This window comes from Bradysia coprophila, assembly GCF_014529535.1.
Source record: "Bradysia coprophila strain Holo2 chromosome X unlocalized genomic scaffold, BU_Bcop_v1 contig_416, whole genome shotgun sequence".
NCBI classification, from domain to species: domain Eukaryota; kingdom Metazoa; phylum Arthropoda; class Insecta; order Diptera; family Sciaridae; genus Bradysia; species Bradysia coprophila.
This window is the reverse complement of record NW_023503334.1, coordinates 353,090-376,519: the sequence shown is the minus strand read 5'-3', so window position 1 is coordinate 376,519 and position 23,430 is coordinate 353,090. Positions and strand designations below refer to the sequence as shown.

General features: G+C 34.3%; 2 protein-coding genes across 3 annotated transcripts; both read right to left on the bottom strand.

Moving 5' to 3' along the window:
• Window positions 1-1,790: 1,790 nt before the first annotated feature.
• Window positions 1,791-13,623, bottom strand: LOC119069954 (the record flags this gene model as incomplete). Its single annotated transcript, XM_037174183.1, has 12 exons — window positions 1,791-6,045; window positions 6,543-6,842; window positions 6,903-7,093; window positions 7,158-7,325; window positions 7,388-7,548; window positions 8,584-8,677; window positions 8,751-9,103; window positions 9,166-10,822; window positions 10,919-11,122; window positions 11,182-11,376; window positions 11,436-11,561; window positions 13,375-13,623. Coding segments are annotated over 12 exons (3,849 nt in total), but the record flags the coding sequence as incomplete, so codon positions are not given.
• A 3,265-nt stretch (window positions 13,624-16,888) lies between these two features.
• Window positions 16,889-22,502, bottom strand: LOC119069971. Of its 2 annotated transcripts, none has more exons than XM_037174212.1 (6): window positions 22,129-22,502; window positions 21,968-22,064; window positions 19,145-19,331; window positions 17,521-17,679; window positions 17,201-17,449; window positions 16,889-17,143 (listed from the first exon to the last, which is right to left on the bottom strand). In XM_037174212.1, exons 1-6 carry the CDS (start codon window positions 22,202-22,204, stop codon window positions 16,976-16,978), a joined length of 936 nt encoding a protein of 311 aa, XP_037030107.1. In that variant the 5' UTR covers window positions 22,205-22,502; the 3' UTR covers window positions 16,889-16,975. The 2 variants fall into 2 exon arrangements, with proteins under 2 accessions (XP_037030107.1, XP_037030109.1); XM_037174214.1 differs by having other exon boundaries at window positions 19,145-19,253.
• Window positions 22,503-23,430: the final 928 nt, after the last annotated feature.

The following is a 23,430-nucleotide window of genomic DNA, read 5'->3' as shown; positions in this document are numbered from 1 at the left end:
TATTGTATAAGGAAGATGTCACTTAGTGAATTATTGTGAATGAAGCGGCGCGAGATTTTGCTTTCCTAATTCACCAATGTGAGAAAAATCTCAAAGATAAGGTCGAAAGCACACGTGAAATTTTGCGTTGATGGGATCGACAATTATGCTGCGTTTGCCATTGTAATTCGATATTCACCACAGGCGAAACAATGGAAAACGCAGCAAAATTGTCGATCCCATCGATCGCCTCAGCAATTCTTCTCACACTGGCGATTTAAAAAATCCAAAGAAAAATTTCTAAAATTATAAAAATTGTCAACAGCATAATTTTTAGTTTTACGAATCTAAAAAAAATAATCGTAAAAGTGAGAAGAAAGGCCAAGAAATATCGCCTAAGTGAAAATAAACACAAGAAAAATTTTCTATTATTTTCTCCAGTTTCTGATTATTTTTTTTGTGAAAGTAAAATTGCACTCGCATAAAGTGCTTCCATTTAGCGGTTTGAAAACGAACGTCTAGAAACTGGTTAATTTAATCCTTGCCTAACATTGTCTTCACGGTCAATTTTCGAGAATTGGAATTCTTGCAGTTTCTCATAAATTCTTGAAAATTCTCGTAATGATTTTTCAAGAAACTTTAAGTCAACTCTCAATAATAAGTACGAGAAAATTACGAATTTGGAGCCTCGTTAAGCATTGTTTGAGATTACAATATCGGTGTATCTTTTTGTGTTTATTTTTTATGCATACCAAATGTACATGTGCCTATTTCGATAATGGTATTCTTAAGAACAGTTAGATGTTCCGAAATTTCGAGAAGTTCTCACAATTATTTGCAAATATTCACTTAAATAGTCCCTTGTATCATCACATTAACAGCTCGCAATGTCCCGCGTGGTTCTACATGGCTAAATACCCCTGATTGGGAGGCCTAAATCCAGTTGTGAATAATAAAGGATGCAAATTATTATATCAAACATTATTGGTCTCATTATTGGCTTCAATGCTTCGGATACTCAGACTCTGTCTTATGTAATGGGGTTCTGTTATCATATTATAATTTAACACAGTTATAAATGCCGATATTTACGTGTGCATATTTTATTTTGTTTTTTACAATTATTTCGTATATATTTTAACAATTACGTATACATACAATAAATTCATAAATTCATTTCAAAAAAGTTTTTTTTTTCATTCTATAATTAAATTATCTACATAAACATTATGCAACATTCAATTTTACTGTTTTTTTAATACTTTATTCCAATGAATCACCAGCAGTATTTTTTTTTTGTTTTTTAATTTTATTTTTTACTTATATTTTTAATCAAGTATAATTAACAGTTAATATTTTTTAAATCAATTAGGTATTGTCCATATGTATATGTATAACGATTCTAACTGATAACACATTTCTGTAACACACAGCCATTTACAAATATATTTTTTTTTCTTCATTTTATTTATATATTTATTAAATATATTTTACTTTTTTTGGTTTTGTTTTGTAATTAATAAAAAAGTTCTTACTAATTTTACGGTCTGAAAATAAAAACTAAAATTCTAATAAAAAATAAATTTATCCTTTTACTCATATTTGGATTGAAATTTAACGTTAAGACTGTCAAATTTGAAACTATTTTATGTTTTCGATCATTTTTATTATTATTTTACTTTTAAATACAAAAAAGCTTATTAGTTAGCACGTCATATCTTCTATATAAAGATATGTTTTACAATTTTTTTAAACTTTAGTTTTAAATAGATTTGGTTGTTTTTAACAGTTAAGTGGGTTGTTGTTTTTTTTTTAATTAAATGATGTGCGTTACATAGAGATCGATACTTTCAGCATAGCGCCTATATAGATAAGAATATGTATAATAACAATTGGTTTTTTTAAGTATAATTTATTGTTGTTAATTATCTTTGTTTTAAGTTAATCTTTTCGTCTTTCTAAAGTTAACAGGGTAAAAAACATTAAATGAAATTATCCACACAATAGGGTCGATAATTTGAAACTCTTTGAAATATTGTGTCCTACGTTTCTTATATAAAAATTTAGTTTTTAAGTTTTACGATTCATTCAATTTCTTCTAGTTTTTTCTTTATTCAAAAACCGTTTTTGTTTCTTTGTTGTTAAAAGTTACACTACGATCAGTAGAACGATAAATAGATCGAAGCATTCTTAACAACATATTTTTGATCGACAAATAACATCATTTTAAGCAAAAAAAGAAAAGAAAATCACACCACTGGTAGCGGTAAATCTTCCTAACAATTTTTTTTTAAATAAATAAAATTAACTTTTTAGAAACAGCAGACGAATCACGATACAGTTATTGAATCTGTAAATTCTTTTGTTTAAAGTAGAGACTAATGTTTGACAAAGAATCTTGTACTTCATTTGATTTAACATACATTTTTGTACATAAAACCGCGCTATACAAAGGTTGGCACTGTCTATATCAGATAAAATTTTAAAAAGGTTAACTGCAAAAAGAGAGACTGAAGTACCAACCGCTGAAATTTATAAACAAAACTTAAAAAAGTGGTTGGTTGAGTATCAACTCGATTTTAGATCAATATGCGACCCATTTACCATTCAAAAAGACAACATCATTTCTTAGAGGCTTTCAACAGCTCATACAATAACATGCTACATGCTCATTTTTGATACAAATAGAGTATGACATTTGTTAATTGCGTAGTCGCCTCCGAGTCGGTCTGTAAAAGCCTAATATTCACATGATTGTGTTGGTGTACGTACTTTTAGGGACATAATGTTTAAAGAAAACCGACTCGGAGACCTTGATTGTGTGTTTATAAATTTAGAGCCACCCTTGGTCTATTTTGGTGGCTTTTTGGAAAACTTTCAGCGGCTGTACGATTGTGGGTTCGGGTTGTCTTTGTGTTTCTGCTTTGAATAATATCTTTCGTCGAATGGGCTATAAGTCACTGGCCTCGAATTCTTAGAATCAATTACCATTACCGACTATTTAATCGTTGCGATATTTTCACACGCTTTCTTACTTATCGATGATAAAGTATATTTATAGGAGACTTCTTAAATAAAATCCGTAAAAAAATGAATCTCTCATGCAACATACAATTATGTTATGTACAGTGATATTGCATCGCGTAATATGTATAAAATGGAGAAAAACACTTTTCCTGATTATAACGGGATGTTGCACAACAATTTTTTTTCGCAGTATTTTCTCAAGAAGCAACGCAAAAATAAAATTGAAAAATGTAAAATTTCTCATCTGGCAGAGAGGATTATCTTGGCACATTACGGCATAACTTAAACATGTCAAGTTGAATGCAATTTTTCTTCGTACAAGATACCACAAAAAGACCTTTTCTTTCTGAAGTTCAGTTAAGACGTAAATTATTAAGCGAACCGACGAAAATGCACTTTTATGTGGCTTCTTTGTTAGGAAACATTCGGTTGATCCTGAAATGTTTGTAGCATGTTTTCAAAAATGTCGTTATGTGCCAGGACATTTCTGATGAAGAGGTTTCGCGTTACCTCCCTCCAAAGATATGCTACGATAAAAGCTCGACAGGTACCATAATTCCCGTAGTAACAAAAAAATGCCGAAAATAAATTTCGAGTAAGTTTAATGCTTTGGAAGTTGCAGAGCCTTTGAGAAGTGGCTCATGAGTTTGCAGTTATGAGAATTAATTAAAATTTTCAGTCAATTACATTCTCACTAATGGTGTAGAACCGATAAAATTCGCAAACATTATCAAAATAGCGTATTACAATTTCACTTTTAATGGCTGAAAAGATTAAGTTGAAATAAAATGTTTCTGGATGACTACCTACACTACTACACAAGTTTTTATTTTGTCTTATCTGTAGAACAGAACAAGATAAAACAAAAATTTCAGGTGAAATACAACGTGTTCAGTACAATGTTATTTGATATTCTGTTCTGAAAACATCGTTTCAGATAAGGCTTTTTTGATTCGGTTTGATAGATAAAGTTTGAGAGAACTTAGAAGTAAAATTTTGGTGGATTTATTTTCAGTTGCAAAATTTATCGAAAATCTCAAACAGCTAACAACTGTAAAAACCACAACAAGAATCAATATTTCGATATAACTTGTTTGCTCTTCTTCTTTTCCATTAAATGGAACTGTCGAAAAAAAATGGATTTACGTATACCGCTTTCGACGGGATTAAATACAAAAAGGGAAGTGTCGAGCTTTATTTCACCGACGAAAAAGCAATTTATAGAAAACAAAAATCTATGTACAAAGAATGCCATCTGTTTATGATTTGTTAGCGAGAAATGTTGCAAAGTAAAATGTGCTCCCGTTTGCAACACACGTAGTAGAGATTATACTATATACAGCTAATTTTCTTTTACAAGTCATACTCATTGCTTCAAATGGGTGGATTACATGCACGGATTTGTTATTAGTGATTTTCTCTCTCAAAAAGTTCTAAATGTTAGGGGGTGGTGCAATCAAAATGATAGGTATTCGAAGGAAATTACCTGAGCATTGAGGATTAAACAGGCCGGTGGTATTCACGTTTAAATTTATAATAGAATTTTGTTGTTGAATTTATTGAACAGATGTATTGTGAAATGGTTGAGCGAGCATTTCGAATTTGTTCAATTTTTTTGTGGGCCTAATATTAGGCTCGTCGAAATTCAGTCGTGGCAATAAAATATTTTCGAATGATTTGAAATTTTATTGCGGTAAATATGCAGTTGATATGTCAAATCTGTTATATAAAATGTGGAAGTAACAAACTTTTGATAACTTTATCCGTTTGGCCAGAACATATTGTGGGTTCGTGAACATATTTTCAATTTTACTATTTAACCAACTACTTCATTTGATGTAACTATTTTCAATGGATTTATTTCAAATCTTTTACTTCATTTTTTAAACATGAGTTTTGCTATAACCCAACATTATAGTCAGCGGATGTCGTTTATTCCTGAAGTCATTATCGATAGAAGATGATAGCAGTCCGTAACAAGTTCTTACAATTTTGGTGGGTAGATCTCAGTTTGAAAATCGAAAATTGTCAGACTTTAGAAAGAGAACAGAAAGACTACAAATAACTGCAAGGACGACTTAACAGAACGGCACGACGACCACATTCACTGTTCGGAACGTTTGGTTATTTAAAGGTTACATCGAATTTCCTTTTTGATATCAATCATGTTGATCACACACGTCCACTAATTATAGGTCTTATGGAACCTTACAAAGATAAGCTCTCCTTATTGCGTGGTATGTACCCTGCCACCTACTATTAAGCTAGATGAGATGTAGGTGTACAATTTGTAAATGAAGAGCCCGTGTAACGAAATCTATATTTCATTTTGTTTCGACGGAATTATTATTACGAAAATGTTTACCTTACGAACGGTGCATAAATTACGATGGACGAACTATGCCTTATGAATTTTAACATTCAAAATTGTTGTTTTAGATAAGTTTAGCAACGAAACAGTAAAAATCAAAATTGCTTACCAAAAATGTTAATGGAAATTTTATACAATTAGCTTGCAGCATTAAGCACAAAGTTTTCAAAGTTCGACAAAGAAATTCATAGTTTAACTTAATTGGTGCTTTACAGAGTGTATGGTGTTTGGATGTAAAATTTTCTCTGCGGTAGATGTGGTACCATATGATAGAAATATGAATTGATCTACCTTTCTGGAGCTTCAGTGTGAGTGTGTTTCGTTTTTTTTCTTTTCATTTATTCTGGTAGAGTAAAGCGTATAACGTCCACTGTAGCTGCATTTAATTTATTCTAATAATCATTTTCCTACCATCGTGTAAAAGTACTAAAGATAATTAATATAAAAATATTTCTGAATTTATTCTCTAATTATTTTCTGGTGTCTCATTTTAAAAAATACAAAACAGACAACAATTTTACGATCTCATAGCTTTGGAGCCGGTCTTTTCGCAATGAACTAAAATTCCACTAGACGTACCAAATGTTGAGACGCGAAGATCAAACTTACCCTCTAAATTAATTGTTTGAGCCAAAAGACGTGCACTATCAATTGTTGAATCGGTCAATCTGCAATTGCAATGCACAAGAAAGAAAGAAAAGCAGTGAGATTGATGTTGCTTCATTAAAACGAAATAGTTACAGCAGATAGGATATATCCGAATGAATAGGATATCACTAGGCACCTAAGTCATCAACATGCGCGTGATTATAGAGAAAAAAAATGTATTTTCATTTTTTGAAGACTATTAAAATGTACATGTCGAACTTGCGAATTGAGCATAGAGCTTTTGATGTGAAGTTCAAGATGGGTGTCAAACGAGAAATTTCAATTTCACTTATTTTATGCGAACTTTGTTAGAGTCAGGCTAGATGCTACTGACAGCAGAGACTAATCATCCATGTTTATAAGAAAAGCCATATGAGAGTGCTATTCCCAGGGATCGAACCCAGGTCACAAGTTACACAGTTTAACGAAATTACATTGCCAATGTACTGAAGACAGATACAAAAACTTGCTGGTATTGTCAGGGTTTAGCTTTAAGTTCTCAAGAAGATTCACTTACCTTACATCGATTTCAAAGCTTTTAAAATGAGAAATTGCCTTTCCGGTAGCCGTTATTTGTTCATCTTTTTTACCAGCCAAACTAATGCCCAACCAGCGAAGCTTTTTCAGTGAAGTAGTGAGCACTTGGACAAATTGATTTTCAATTTTGGTCTTTTTCGAGCGATCCAGCACGACGATGCCATCAATTTTCACGTGGCATATGCTACATTTACGAAGATATTTTGAGACGGTTTTCAGCGAGCGTACAGACTCGTCCAAATGTAAAATCCAGTTACAGATTTTCAGCGTGTTCAGCAATCTGGAGAATGACATGGTTACAAAGTATTTGAAAGGACATCGCTAAATCTAATGAACAAACCTGCATTGCGCGCTCAAAAATTGGAAAAATGTCGTAATGCTCTTGTCATCTAAAATAAACGTTGAAGACATAGTTCCACTCACACTTGACCGTGCCGGCGCTGATAAATCAATTTCACGGAGCGAATCGAATCGTCGTAGGTGCGGTATTAGCTGAGGTCCTCGTAAAATGTTTTGTTCAGCTAGAGAAATCTGTAGGAGAACCAAGTGTTTGCTATATTTTTATCACTTATGATGCTTTTGTTTCACCCAATACCTGTGTTCCAGCTAAACGAAGAACGACCAGCGACGAACATTCGTACGCTTTAGCGAATATATTTTCAGACACCACGGTAGGCAGATGTAGTCTACAGTTCGACAAACCGATTTCACGTAACGAGGTTACTTTTAAAAACATTCGAACGGCCGCAATAGTCGCTTCGCTCTGTTTTGTTTAGTAATATGATTTTCGGTTAAAGTACAATCAAAACAACCAACAAAATCTACCTCGATCCTAAACGACCATCCATCTAAAATTAGCAATCGAAGGGATTTGCAATTTGCCAGTGAACGGGCTATCATTTCAATTGCACCATCCTCTAGCGACAGTCTTGGAGATGATAAACACATTAACTGCAAACTTCTTGAATCACCGGCACCGATAATAGCTGGAATTTTTTTTAAAAACATTATTGCGTCGATGTAGTCTTTTGGTATAGATAATTTTCGTTTGTATTTATGAATTTTCTATTCCATGCAATAAAAGTTATGCTTATGACTCGTCATTCCACTCTAAGAAATAGTCTGCAAAACGTCTTCTCGAAAAGAAATGCTTTTAAATAAAAAGTCATGTTTTAGTGTGGTTACTGACCTCGACTTCGCCTCGGAGCAACAAAATTCACAAAAATTCTACTTTTCATCATTTTATCGTTAATGTAAAAGACTATTTTAGGGTGGACTGATGATTTGAGCCATAACTTTTTCGGAATGAATCCCGACTGTTCGTTTCTTTTGCAGATGCACATACTAATATGAAACTTCATCAAAAAGGATACATGTGCAATTACTGACATAATACAGAGAATTGAAGTAGCTGGGAAGTACTACCTTAATACAAGATACTCTATTTTCATGAAGGTTTCCTTTCCATATTTCAACTTTCGTTTGTTTCTAAAGTCCAAATATTCAGCATTCGTGTGGTGAAGTGTTATAAAGAAAAACTTTTTTATTTTGAAGGAGTTATATGGCTCAACTTTGTTCAAAAATAAATTTAACTTTTTCGAGTTAGTAATGAAAGGAGTGTTTTACTGCATCAATTAATTTTACGTACTATACAACACTTTGAACCTGTATGAAAATGATCCAGTGGAAAAAAATCATCCCGCCAAGGGTGGATGTTATAATGTTTGCGAAACGTTGCAGCAAATTATTTAAAGTTTCCGAAAACAAATGTGGTTTGGAGTCCACGTCGGAGTAAGGATTGAGAATCACTGTTACATTTCCGAAGGTGGAAAGAAGTGGTTCCATGGCATTTCTTAGAAAAACTTAGTAATTGGTGTCTAAATGACGCGTAAGAAATGAAATTTCTTAAATAAAGTATTGAACTGACGTGCTATTCGGTGAACAATAAAACACGTAAGATCGCTTCTAAAAAGATTTTGCGCGAAAGATTATAGTTGCAAACAAAATTCGTCTTTAATTACCTGGCAAAATTTCACTTAAACGTGAAGCTCCTTCCATTCGCAACGAATGCAATGTAGTTGACACTCGAATTGTTTCGCCCAAACACATTGCATCCTGGAAACATTTTATTGACACTTTCGATTATCAGCAGAACAGAAAATTTTCCAATTTCAATGTATTCATTTACCTCTAGCGACAGTTGCGCCTTACTCAAATCAATGCTATTGAGCTTAGAATATGGCTCTCTGATAATGAAAAAAAGATCATGAAAAGTTCCTGAATTATGAGCACATCCATCACAAGCCGGTGTGGGATACCACGTTTTCGATATCACAGAATCAGAGCTACGTTTATTCGGAGGGCAATCAAGTGGCTGACGTGGTAGAGTTGCTGATCTTCCTAAATTGGTTGGAGGGATGGCAACGCCTCTGGGAAGTGAAGAGAATATATTGGTTGTAAAGTTTCGAGGAGATGGAGCTCCAGTTAGAGATGATTGCTTGATTAAACCAGACGTTCCAGTACTACTGCCACTACCAGAACCTGGAGAATACATATCACGGTCAATTTAGTCAAGTGATCAACAGGAAATGAGCTATTATTACCCATGCTTACGCCGCTCGATGATGGAAGCTCATCACGTGCACCCCAACACGAAGGCAACGATAAGTTGGTCAATGATCGCCTTCTACTCAATAAAGTCGCCAGAGCACTTACAGCACCACGTTCGCATCGCAAATGTGGTAAAGACAATCTGGTTAAATGATTGCATTTTTCCAACTTGGAACAGATCTGTACCAGTTGCGAAGTGCACAGACCCATATCCAGTAACAACGATTCCAGTTTAACATTCTTTGAAAGTGATCGACAAATAGCGGTGACCACCGATTGTAATTTGAGTACCGGTGGATCTTCTTCCAACATGGTCAATATCAATTCGAAATTCATCAATCGGGGCTTCAGCAACGCTTTCGATATACAGTTTGCAATGCTTAATATATCAGCATCTTTAACATCATTTTCCAACAACGACGAAATCTTAAGCGTTGAAACGCTTTCATTTTGCGACAACGCATCCAGGAACGCATCGATGCCATCGTTAAAATCTAACATCAAATGCTTTTCGATTTGATAGTTCAATTCAAGATTTTTTAAAGCACAGTTGGAACTCTTTAGTGCCATGCCCCAGCCGAACATTTCTGTCGGAGTGGTACGAATTTGCACCCATATCGGATTCGATTCTAATGGCGATATTGGTGGCGTCTTTGATATACCGATTAAATCACATAAGGCATTTTTATTGGCTGTTGAATCTCCACCTGCTAAGGCCAGTGAAAAAACCGTTTGAGGACTCAACCACAATGGAGTCAATTTAGACAATAATATGTGTGCGTGAGATGACAATAGTCCCATCGAATAGGTCAAAACTTTAATAATATCTGGTTCAACTTCGTCGCCGAATGACAATCCGGTGATTTCAGCAGCCAGCAATCCTGGACGATTTACTAGTGAGGCAAGATAGTTTGCGGCTAGTAGTTCAGCTATTCCCGGACAGATTGTGTTGTAGACATATTCGCCTTTCTTTTTCGAACTCCTTCCGTATAGTGGGGTACGATCGAGACAGCCTAAGATCTTAGCATTTACATCAGAGCAATAGAGCCTGATATCAGTCGATTTAATGAGAGATTTTTTAGTTTTCAAACAAAACAATGCAAGGCGTCCCAATTCAGCCACATTCGATTGCGACGATTCACATGCTATGCAATTCAAAACCGCTTCAATCACCTCGATTTCTTCCGTAGGCAATTCTCCATCACTGGACTCGTAAATGGATGCTAATGCTAAACAACCTAAAGTTGTTCGAGCTATACATCTCAAATACTTGCAAGACTGTACCACGTTCAAAAATCTCGTTGATGCGCCACCCCATTGGCCGCCTCCAAGAAGTGATGCGGAGCGACCCCACGTCAATCCTTCGTATGTTATGTGTCGTTGGAACAATGGAAGCAGATCAGTTAGCTGATGACTGTCAGCCACACTGATAATTATAACACGAGATTCGGGAAATAGTTTTCCGTTCAGTAAATCGACGGTATCTTGAGAAAAAGGTTTTCGTTTTCCATTCGTAGTATTAAATAAACTTTCGAAGCCATCTAGGACGAAAAGTAGTTTTCTACCAAGCGAAGCCATTGAATTCCAGGCGGTCGCAAAATCTCCAAGCCCATTTGAGAATGGATTCGTTGGACGTTTGTAGAGAAAGTCCTTCAATGAAAAATACACAGAAAATGTTTTCAATCCTGGATCCTATTGTGCTATTCCGAATAGTGAAATTTCCATCTACAAACGCAAGCATCTTACCTTTTCGAAATAATTTGCGAAACTAGTCTTCAGTTCTGGCAATGCGATGAAAATTGGTAGAGCGACTGGTGTATCCCGTTGTGGCCATAACGGTTCTTTCGCCCAAGCATACAATATACGCAGGGCTAATGCATTACTATTCGCCCACTTTGGACATTCGATTAAAATTCTGCGAGGAGGTTCCATATACACACCATCTTTTGTCTAATCGTTAGAAATTAGTGACTTCAATGTTTTCTGCTTAATGAACTGCACACGCATACCTGAACTGAAGTAAGCAATTGTTCTATCGAGACACAATTGTTTATGCCATGAGATTGGGGATGAAACCGAAGTTCTGGTTCTAAGCGTGCTGAGCACAATGAACCAGGAGCAGTGGGTGGTGCCCATTCTGGTATAATGGATTCTTTAAGCGCTAGGTCAGTGTAAAAAGCTTTTAAAAATCTACTCAATTTTGCCTAGAAAAAAGAATTTAATTTAAATTTAACAGCTTGCCGTTTCTTTTCCCGTTGTTTACCTGAGGATCGCGTCTTATGTCTGTTATACAAACAGGAGGAGCGGGTGGTGATGGACATTCAATTGATACATAAGATCCCGACAGTTCACCCTCACTGTGAAACGATGAGGCTTTCGGTGGATAGAGCTATAAATTCAATAAAAATCAAAATCAAAAACGTTGTTGTCTAAATTTCGCATATCGAACGACTATTTAATGGAAAAATGGCATTAAAGTCGTAAACGCAAAAATGAAACACGAAATTGAATCTTCGATTTTAATTAGATAATGCAGAAAAATGTATACCACGTCACGAAGAGTAAATATAGAGATCTATAGTCACATGATGGGTAAATTTATCCGAAGGTTTCGGCAAAACAAAAACAGTATTTTCACTGAGTTTACATAGCTGCCATGCTAGCCATATTTGTCGCGCATTTACATAAATTTTCTTATTTCAAAGTTCTAAGTAGAATTTAAATTAAAAATTACTTTAGCTGCGCTTAAAAGCTAAGGAAGACCCATTACAGCCAGTATTCCTTCAGAATAAAAAAAAACACCGTCACATCATACTCAATTTCTGTTATAAAATTTTGTCGTATTTTTAAAGATTTGTCTGGTGAGCTTTAAAGTCCACGTTTACAATCTTTGTGGAAAATAGAATGCAATCCCTTCTGTAATTTGTATTTAAAAACTTTCGTAAACTTTATAGAATCTAAAATCGAAACACAACGGAAGAAAGTACTTGTAAAACTGTTGGTTTCTAATGGAAAAGCATCTACCCGTAATTTTCTGTCACAATTATTCACATTTCCGATTATCATATCCTATTCTAGATGTTGAATTCGCATATGAATAGCCACAATTCTGTTAAAACCAGTTAAGATCACTACAATTTTAGCCCATAAACCTACTACGGAAGTAAGTAAAGCCAGTGCAACATTAACACTGTGATTAGTTTTAATGGGTGGCTCACAGCCAACTTACAGTGGACATGCAAAACATATGCCTAATGCTGTATGTTCTTAATGCTTAATACCATAATTTCAATCTAGATCGTAGTCAGTGAAAAGCCGAAACTATTGTCATAGAAGCTTTTTCCCTCGTGTAAAACTCTATAACATTAAATGTTAAACTTCCGCTTTAGAACTGACCCTCTGTCTGATACCCTGTAATAGATAAATTGATGCTGGACTATTTCGAATCCGAAATGTTCCCTGTATTCACTTTGGAATTAAGACAAAGTCATAGGAATCGGTTCCAATTGACTCGAGCTATTCTATTCATCAATCAGACCGCCAATGAATGCTAAATATATCCAGTAAACCTTTTTTCTACAAATATTTTCCCTTGTTGTTATCGCTACCACCTAGTTTCCTGTTTCAATAATTGTTTTTGGGTTACGGAAGTATCGAAAATATGGTCGAGCATAAGTCCCAAACTCTTACAACCGACTTTACATATCTTAATTTCGGTCATCTGTCAGGGAAAAAAGAATTTGAATACCTTATTCTTACACGAAATTTCAAGTATTACAAACGCCATATTAAGCCTAAGCTTAATTTTAAGTGCATATATGAGCCTCTACAAAAATGAATTAATTCATTTGATTGAAAGTTACAACTCGTTAGTCGATAAGGAATTGAGATATTTTCGGGCGTTATGCGTACAGTAAAGCTTTTCAATTCAATTCTCTCTATTCATTCCACATGCGTTACCATAATTTCGATGCGGACGTTATGAGTACATGTATAACAACATGGATATAGCATGTGGAATAAATTGAATATAAATTGGATTGAAATTGTCCAATCTCATTATTCTAAATCTGTAGTCCGTCACAAGACAATAATTTTGAGATATTCTAAGGTTTGTATCACATAAAACAATTGAGACATTAACAATTCCGGCACAGCGACATTTTAATGTTATTTAACAACAAAAAAGAAAAGAAACATACCCATGGACCGCCTTGATCCCAATATCCTTCCGTGACACCATCCGCCCATTGCGATTCCAAAGGCAGTTCCGGTGGCCATATTGGTGTTTTCGGTTGCTTTGGAGTTGATGGCTCCCCATCGTGGGAACACCACAATACGGACTGTGGGCAACCTATGTTGATTTCGGCTGATGCGTTTTTTGTTTCAATTTGTGTAGACGCGGAGGACGTAATTTTTTTATTTATTTTGTTTGTAAATTGGAAAAGAGTTTAAGGTAAATATCTAACTGGAGTTCTGTAAAATGGTTCTTGTTTAGCGTATACGTGAAGTAGTTGGTGTTCGCTGTATATCAGATTAAAACCGGAGGAAAATGGTAAGGACATAAAATACTAAACCATAAAAACAGCCAATAAAATAACAATATGATCACAATATTGTGACGATAAATTTTACTCCCCCTCCCCCTAACATTTATGTAATTTGTATTTTAACGACAAAGCTGTTAATAAATCATTTTGCAACTGTGTTTGTTGTTTATGTTTCGTCGAGTTTAATGCATCAGACGATAAAGAACTTAAACTTCCATCGCTTAGGTAACAGATTTAATATTTGTAAAGCTATCAATCAAGGCACTGTGAAAACGCGAAGAAGATTTATAGACCTTAGACGACGAAGTCGTGCAACCTATGCGGGATTAATATTTTTGTTGATGTTGAAATATGTATGGAACGAAACCAGCAATTTATTTACAAAAGTATGACATTTTACAATCGGCCCTGTCTCATAAAATGGTTATGGATAATCATTAGTTATGGATAATAATTTGAAAACTGTGTACCCATCTATTAGAACTCGTTATAGATTTGAACAAAAAACCGACAAAAATTATTCAAAAATCAAATTAACATTTCGTACAACTTCCCGAAAGCATAACCGTTGTCAAGGGTTAATTTGAAATTCTGAAAATCTGAAATAATAAACAAGGTTTCTCCGTCATCAATCAAAAATCAAAATGGAAAATAAATAAATTTCTGCCGATCACAATTTTTAAACTGCTAAACAAAAAAGAATTCTTCCATTGTCTCTTCGCCGAAGAAATTCAATTTTCTTTTATTCCATTATCTCCTAAATCGATGTAAGAAAAATATCTTAAGGATAGGAAAAAAATCAATCTCAGCTATTTTATTGGGGAAAAAATGATGCAATTTCGAAGGTGGCATAGAATTCAGTCATGAGAAAATTAATGGTACAATCTACAATATTTATCTAACCCGTAACTTAATCGTTATGAAATGTTTCAGAAATGAACAGAAAAATCTCATTCTCATAAGTAGAACCAATTTATCAATTAGGATTAAAATCCAAAGTGTGAAGATATATAAACCAACGTTTATTCTCTAATGTTCAGCTAAAACAGTTGTTTCGTCCGTGAATCACCAGGATAAAATTTCTGTTTTGTTGCAGATTTATCTGTGTGTATTTTGTTGTCTACTTAAGTGATACACTCTTGGTGACTGGTATATAAATAATAATAATAATAAATGAAATTTTTTTTAATGTTAATCCGACTTTAGTGGAGTACAGGCAAAACTTTAATTACAATTTCACAGTTCTAGACAACATATAAACTCCAAGCAAAACACAATTCGCAACATCTGCCACATATTTATGTGGCTTTTAAGAGATTCTCAACTCCTCCATATCGATCTCAACTCACTGTGTGTATTTGCCTTATGTGCCTTTTACGCTGAACGTATCACACACAGTGGGCCTCTCTCAAGTCACATAATTTCGCACTATATTTACACCTCACAAAACAATTTGGAATGTTTTCCTCTTATTTGGTTTCAAACGAATCCAATTATACTCTGTTTACCGATGCTGCTTTTATTGATTTCAAATTTTTCTTTTTTTTCAAATCAAAATGTTTTTTTTTTGTTTAAATAAAGCTTTCGCGTGATAGGAAAGCATGTTGTGACGGGACCATTGCTCTTTTCGTTGACAAACTTTTTTTCAACACAACATTGTTGAACAATAAAAAAAAACTAAGTCAACTGAAGACCAAAATAAAATGTGGAAAAAATTAATTCGAACACAAAATTTTAGTTTACCATGGGGGTGTCACCGGCAAAGAATTTATGCAATTTTTCTAAACTCAATGAAAAATCTATTTAGAAAAGCAACATGAAACCGGACACTTTGCAACGCAACAACATACTGAATGGATCCACTCAACGGTTGTAGATTGGTGAAAGCTAGTAAAAGCTTTTTTTTACCGAAAAAGGGATGCTTCGACGCTGTAGCTCATCTTGTTTGATTGTGTTTAGGGTGCAGCATAATTTTACTGGATTCTGTCTGAACTGGTATGTGTAAGTGTTTGTTGTAATTGTGTTTCTCTTTATGCTATTCGGAAATGTATGTCTTTTACTGGTAGCGTTACGTATATAGAGATATCTATCAAGGTATATCGTGGTACTGTTTCTCTGTCCCTTTATTAGATTGTCTGGATAGTACAAAGACTTGACTGGTCTCATTGTAGAATTTTTATAGCTAATTCAAAAAGCTTTTGTTTTACGAAAAATTTATACGTGAGGTATGGCTACGTAGGCATTCAGAGAGCAGAGCTAATCTGATGGTTCTTTTCGTTACAATTACAAAATATAAATTAATCAAAATAATAAATCCTCCGAAAACCACATTTAACTGAAATTATATAGCTTTCTTAAACGATTAAATTATTTTTCGTTACGATAAGAGCGAACGAACCTTTTGTTTTATATGTCTAAAATAGGGAAAAAGTATTGTATAGTATGGCTCTTCATACTAAGTGGCTTTTATAGGTTTGTTAGTATCGAATGTAATTTTATTTTTTTCGTCGTTGGTTCGGTAATCTAGGATTTTACGTTTTGTTTGTATTGTTTGGATGTTGGTCCTCATAATAATGAGTTGCTTGAGACACACTTTTTCTTGTTTTTAAATTGAACGATAGGAATTTATTGACGTGATGTTATAACGTCATTTCAAGTAAACGACAAAAATTTAATCAGGGATCGAGGTTTGAGAAGTTATTAAATGTTTCTAATAATTTCATTTGAAGTTGATACATTCACTCAAGTGTGACGTATACCATTACATACGTATAACATTTTATTTGTAAGACGAAGGACTCAAGCAGCAGGAGTGGGATAAAAGTTTAGGGGTCATCCATGAAAAGAAATCGAAGTTGGAGGGGTTGACTAAGGGTTCACGTCCACTCATTATCGTCCTTCCTTTACAATGAACTTGTGTCATGTTCCTACAATGCCATGGTAGTGAACTCTTAAAACTTTTCGTTTTAAATGAAGTTTTAAAATTTCTGTCAGTTTTGAATTTTAAGCGATAAAAAAAGCATGTGATAAACACAGGAAAGTGGAAAAGGAGGGTCAAAAAATAAAATCCGTGTGGAAGTCCTTTTTATACACGATCAGTTAGCTCAGGAACGCTTTTCTTTCTTTCTAGACGACATTCTAGAGTTAACTTTAGAGTTACACGATTAAAATTTCTATTTAAATAAATAAAAATTACAATAAAATGTAAAGCTGGCATAACCGAACGGAACACACAAGCAGTGAACGTACTGAATCAATCATTACTAAGACTTTGAACTGAAACGGTCAAACAAGGTGCATCTTTCGAGGGCTCGACCATAAGGTCATTGGCTTGAACAACATCCAGTTTATTTTTATACGTTCTGTTAAACTCCGCGTGGTTCAAATCTTGAGGTGGATTGATGGCTACTAAATTTTGTGTCTGAAATTTTTTACATTTTTAGAAATTTTTAATTGAAACTATCAATTTAATGATAACCTGTGCATCGATGCCCCAGTACTGTTTAAACGGAGTTTGTGTCAAAAAGCGATATTGTTTACCATTGATGGACACGAAGAATCCCCTAACCGAGTACGTTTGCGATGCAGCGACATCTATGTTTCCCATGGGCTTCTGAAGGATTCTATAAACAAGTCTCGATTTCAGCAACGACTTAACTATTTGATCGGCATGCTTATGCGTCGGACTATCATTTGACGTGTCATCGGATTCGCTGTTCTGACTTTTCTGTAATGTTCATGGAATTTGGGAAATAGTTCAAGCAAAGAAAACCAATCAAAATGTGTGATGTTCCCTACCAACATCTTCAATGTTTCCTTACTTTCAGTCAGCGCAGCCAAAACGAAACAAGTGTCCCTTTCCTCCTCTTCAGCATTATATGAATCAAAAATGCTGTCGGAATTGTATTCAGATGTTCCAACACCAGCCCGAGCGGATGATTTCAGCTTTTCATTTTCCTTCAATCATTTATTGTCGATGTTAGAAAGTTTAAAATGGAAAGTTTTGTGATAAACGACAGCGAAATGACAGATGCACTATCTTATATATATACGGAAAATCCCAATATGCGTGTGAAATCTATAAGTGGACTTAGCACCCCCATTTTTTGGCATATAGCTGTGAAATGCATATTGCGAAGACTGTAGTTAAAATAGCTGTGCAACTTATAGTATAGCTGTGAGCCGCATTTCAAATCTATCACGAGAAATAAAAATTTTTTCTTCTAAACTTTCATGAATTTTGCGGTCACCCATCTAAGTACTAACCGCGCCGATTGATGCTTAACCCGAGAATCCGACCGTCACCTATGCTGCTGCTGTGCTAACTTTGCTTGTGCTTTAACACGTTCTTATTTCGAAGCGTTGCTACCACAATATAAATTCTACAGCTATATTATGCGGCACACAGCCTAATTCAAGTCTGTAGTTTTTATATTTAGCATTTTTAGTTTGGTGAGTTGTCAGTTGTCACTTGGAGAATGGCTTTAGGTTCTGAAAGAAAGTGAATTGAAACTGTGTGAAGAATCGCCAATTCAATTATTATCTGTGAAATGACGATTTTGATTTTTAGGAGCAATACTTGGCTAATTAATTAATTCGTTTCTAATGTAGTGAAATTTCTGATATTTTCATTCGTCTGTGTTTCTACGGATTTTGACTATTGAAGAGGCGTTACCATTAACCTGATGATGAAACCTCATTATAATCAGCTAAGCTGTTTTAGAACAGTTTTTGGTGCGATTTTTCTTTATCCATTAACATTAATGTCAATTGAGCATCAGCACGGATGACTTGAATGCATGGTCCCATACATTTTCTGATATGCAGCCCACAGCTATATTTTTCATACGTCAAATATGCGTTACACAGCTATGATATAGAGTACACAGCCACAATATGCAAATCCTAGCTATAACATGTGTTGTCGGTGCATAATGTAGCTGTGTGATCCATAATATAGTTGTGTAACTCATATTGCACGTAAATTACCAACATTTTTAGAATATGCGTTCAGTAGCTATATTTTTATAAGTCTTGCAGCTATATTATAAGTTCCACAGCCTTTATCGAAATCCTCGAATTTTCCGTGAAGGTTTTTTGTTCTTCGATAGCTAAATCGTCAAAGTCAAAGCCACTAAACTTAGCGGAACTTAATGTTTGGCAAAGACTTTATCGCAATAGTGTGAAAAAATCTTTAAAATTTCCCCAACAGTAGTGCAAAAAAGTCTTCGATTTAGATATCGAAATGACACATTAAAAGCTTTTATTTCCATGTTCGTTCAATTGTACGATTTAAGGAGCACAAAATTACAAACATAGTTGGTGAACACTGTGAATTAGAAAAAAGAACATCGCGAGATTAATCTAGACTTGTCCGGAGAACATTCATTATAAATAAAGAAAAAGACACACCATATCTTACCATTTTCAATAATCTCGACAATTCATCGTCCTGTTCACCGTCTGAACTCAATTCTTTCTGAATCACACGACGGGTCCACGTTGATTCGGTTTGTTCTATGTCATCATTGCTAGGGTTAAAGCATTTGCATAAAGCAACACATGGGAATACCAAAAAGAAAATCGAGTTTATGAAAAATCGTTTGAATCTAGAGTTGAATGGAGGGTAAATGGATATAAATCATTGTTTAAAATATTTGTAAGCTGGTTTTGATGCAGGTCATACAGAGGAAATACATAAATTAAACGTAAATATCGGAATTGGAACGCACGAAATGTATGGGACAATAAATAATTTACGGATTTGCAGGGACAACGGAACAGTTGTGTGTAAGGTTTGGTTTACATTCCTAATATTCCTTACAAAAAACTTCTACGTCTTTTTAAGAAATCGATTAAGACATTGTCGTAGTATACCAGTTGATTCATAATAATTTTTGTAACTGCAGCTCTTTCGAAAAAAAATCCATTTTCAATCTTTTGTTAACGAAACCCCAGACAAATCGACGATATCAATTTTTCATATTGCTTTCATTCATTTGTTAATATAGCATCGCTACATTGATGCAATATTCACAAAAAAGGACAAAAAATTGAAATGGAAAAAAATTGCGACTTTTAATTGGAATGACATCGAGTTTCACAATTTGTTCTTTTTATCGGTGCGCTGATGGCGGATTGAGGAAAAGAAATATTGTGAAAAACCCCATTCAGAAATGGTAAAAGTAATTGTTTTCGATTGAAAATTTATGTTGAAAAAAAAAGTTGGCAGCTTCATAAGTTGAAACCGTTTCAAATCGATCGATTTTTTTTATTCCATTTCAGATTTTTTATGATTTATATGGGGAGAATAAGAGTCAATTTTTCAAACCGCTTCATAAGAAATTGTTATGGTCTACATATCGTTGAGAAGCAATTTTTAAAAAATCAGTAGAACTTTGCATTTCAATTTGATTTTTCGCGTTAATTGTGCTCCTATTCTGGAAGCAGATGGCTAACAGTTTCGTCTGGTGTCAACAGTCTCTTCTAAACCATGCAGTGTACATTAACGTTGGTGTGCGATCTTTAAAGGCGACAAGTACCAAAGAAAACAAATTCTCTGTTGTAAAAATATCTTTAGATAGAATCATCAAAGAGCTTTTGCAACTTTCGATTCGTAGCTGGGAATTCGTATTTATAAGCCACGAGTGACATAATCGGAAAGTCACCGGATCAAACAATAAGTATTCACAAAAGTGCAATAATTTTTCGTTTATAAAGTGGCAAACGATTTGAAGTTTAATTTTATGATTTAATGCAAGAAAGTGTGCAGCTAATATGAAAAACGAAATTCAAAATTTGTCTTTGTCTATTGTGGATTGCCGGTAGGGATCATTGAGTGATAAAAAAATGAAAAATCGATATATTTCTTTGCAAGTGTTAGATTAAATCTTGTTGAAATTAATGTCTCGACGCCCGACCAATTTTTAGTAAGATCTGAGTATTCATCACAATGCACTAGAATAACGAAAATTTGCGTAGACATCTATTCCATGCATGGTGGATTCTGCCGTGTCAAAATAAAATGCCGTTGTTCGTCGCATTGTTTGCGAGCTTTCGAAAACTTTGAGCTTCTTTTCGATGGCACTGGAAAAGTGGAATATTTCAGCACGTACAGCAAATAGCCGAAATCACGATATCGGTTGTAGCTATCATGAATCCCCTAAGACAATTCTCATTTTAATTTAACATTCCCGAATATGTGAAAATATCAATTATTTCTATTCCACATGATTTATCGCATGACAAGAACATAACGATGGATAACATGCATATCGTGAAGTAGTTATCGATAACAGATGATTGCTGTGCGTTAATTGCGTCACTTTTCTCTTCGCATAAGATTTAACACTAGAAAGCAAGAAAATGAATCTTTGGGATAGTATTGAGTCAATACTATTGACGAGCCTTTTATAAATGACACCACTTTGAATGACGTACATTTTTTACCATTCGAACTGTTGCCGTTATACAAGACAGTTAAAATTTTGGCTGACTTCACGATTAAAATAAAAATAAATTTTAAACCACCGACAGTCGAAAAGATTGCGAATATTGTGTTTAAGACACACCTGGGGAAACTCTTTCCGATTTCGACTATCATAGACCGAAGACCGATTGGGTGCACATTTTTAAGCATACATTTGCATTTGTATTACTGTACGACAGATATAAAGTTGAAAATTTCCTTCATTTAATCGGTCTATCGGAACAAAGTGAATCATGCGCAAGAATATTTGTAATAAACACGAAGAGATCTTTTACTTCGACATCCCATTGCAAATAAAATGTAACACGGTGCACTTGACATCTCCTTAAATCGTAACCCATTAGTGCATGAAGTTCACAGAATTTTCATTTTTATACTCAGAGCCAGTTCCAATTTTCCAGTCCATAATTTCTTCGTAGTGGTAAATGAAAATGGAATTTTTATTGTAATTTTAGTTTCTTACTGTCGTTCATTGAATTTACCATAGAAACCGACTCATGTTCACACTGTTAGAACAATATGTTTGTTCATCAATTGAAAAGCATTTTGTCAAAATTAGTAACGAAGCTGTTAACCAAACTATTATGTATAGACCTTAACATACTTAACAAGATACATATCACTTTTGGTGAATCGTACACTTTTCCAGGTGAACTTATTATTTGAACATAATCAACTGCAGTCATTCAATATTCAAATTTGATGGTTAAACGTAGAGCACAAATGATTGGGGTGGAACGGCAAAATTATACTCACGTAGAAGCCTTTTCGTATCTGTAAGCAGGTTGAAGAAAATTATATTTCCATTCACCGATTCGCACAAAACAACATCCGAGTAATGCTTTCAGTATACCTGCACAAAATATAATTACCATAAACGAATAATAATTCTGTGAAATGTTTCCAATGTTGTTTACCCAAAATGTATAAAAATCCCAAGAAAATTAATATTACGAAAATTATGCCTTTCCAGTTGATTGTTTCTTCTTCCATGCCACAAGCTTTTAGTTTTCCGAATGTTTTACACTAAACTTTACCAAACCGTATAAGTTTACTTAACTTACTGAAAATTTTGAATTCGTAACAACAATAAAACCAAACATTTTCTACGCTACAGGATTTGTGCTATTACAGTTTGTTACAGTTTGTATCTGGGATGTAACTTCGAACGAATACAACACTGAGTTCACTCAAATAATAATAATTTTTGTATGGTTGAGTGATTCGGCAACTGTGGTCTTCTAAACCTAGATAATAGATTTTGTTTTAATATTTTTTTTTTGTTTGAACGAAGAATAAAAAATGAAATTCAAATTGCCCCTACTACTACGTTAGATACTGTCGCCTTTATATCTTGAATTTACGACACTTTCAACGGAACACGTTTTTACAATATTATTAAACCAGTACGTTGTACTGGGTATCACAACTTTGTTCCGGTGATTTTACCCTAAGGGATTGACACCCCAGAGTAAGGACTACCTATTGATGTCCTTTTCTATACTTGTTAGTCAATTACTTGAAAGCGAGATTTTTTTTTTACTACGTCTCGTTTACAGTCGCCTGTTGGTTATCTGTCCACACAGATCTTTCCCTGAACAGTTCGAAAAGACGCGTTTTTCTTGAAAATTTTTATAATCTCTTGCTTTTGGTGAATATTTCCATACCAAGTGCCAAGCAGGTATTACAGCTCGCATGCTATATTCGTCTTTAGATGAACATTGCAGCGAAAATCACATACATACTATGTTGTACGGCTGAGAAAAGATAATATAGTCGAGAATGTGTGGCGTAATGTACCTGTCTGACTGCATCAGGCTTTGTTTTTCTTACAAACTTACCAAATAGGTGAAAACATCATTTCAATGAGTGTAGGACAAGTGTGCCATTTTGTAATACCATTGTATGGGCGAGGTAGATATAGTGGTGATGTAATGTCATTCAGGGAAGTGGATGAGCATATCAGTTCGATGCTAATGACATCTTTTATTAAATAATACCGTGCCTATTCCAAAACAAAACGCCCAATTTTCTATGTCGCAAACTTTAGTGATGCTGTGAAACTAATTCGCTTATGCATGACATCACCCTCCCACTGTATCTACCTAGAGTACGGGTCTCGCTAGTTGCCTTCAAATGTTCAGGTTAGGGTAACTAACGACAATTCGTTCGCATAAGTGAACCTGAACATGCATAGTTTTAGGTAAGAAGTATTATAT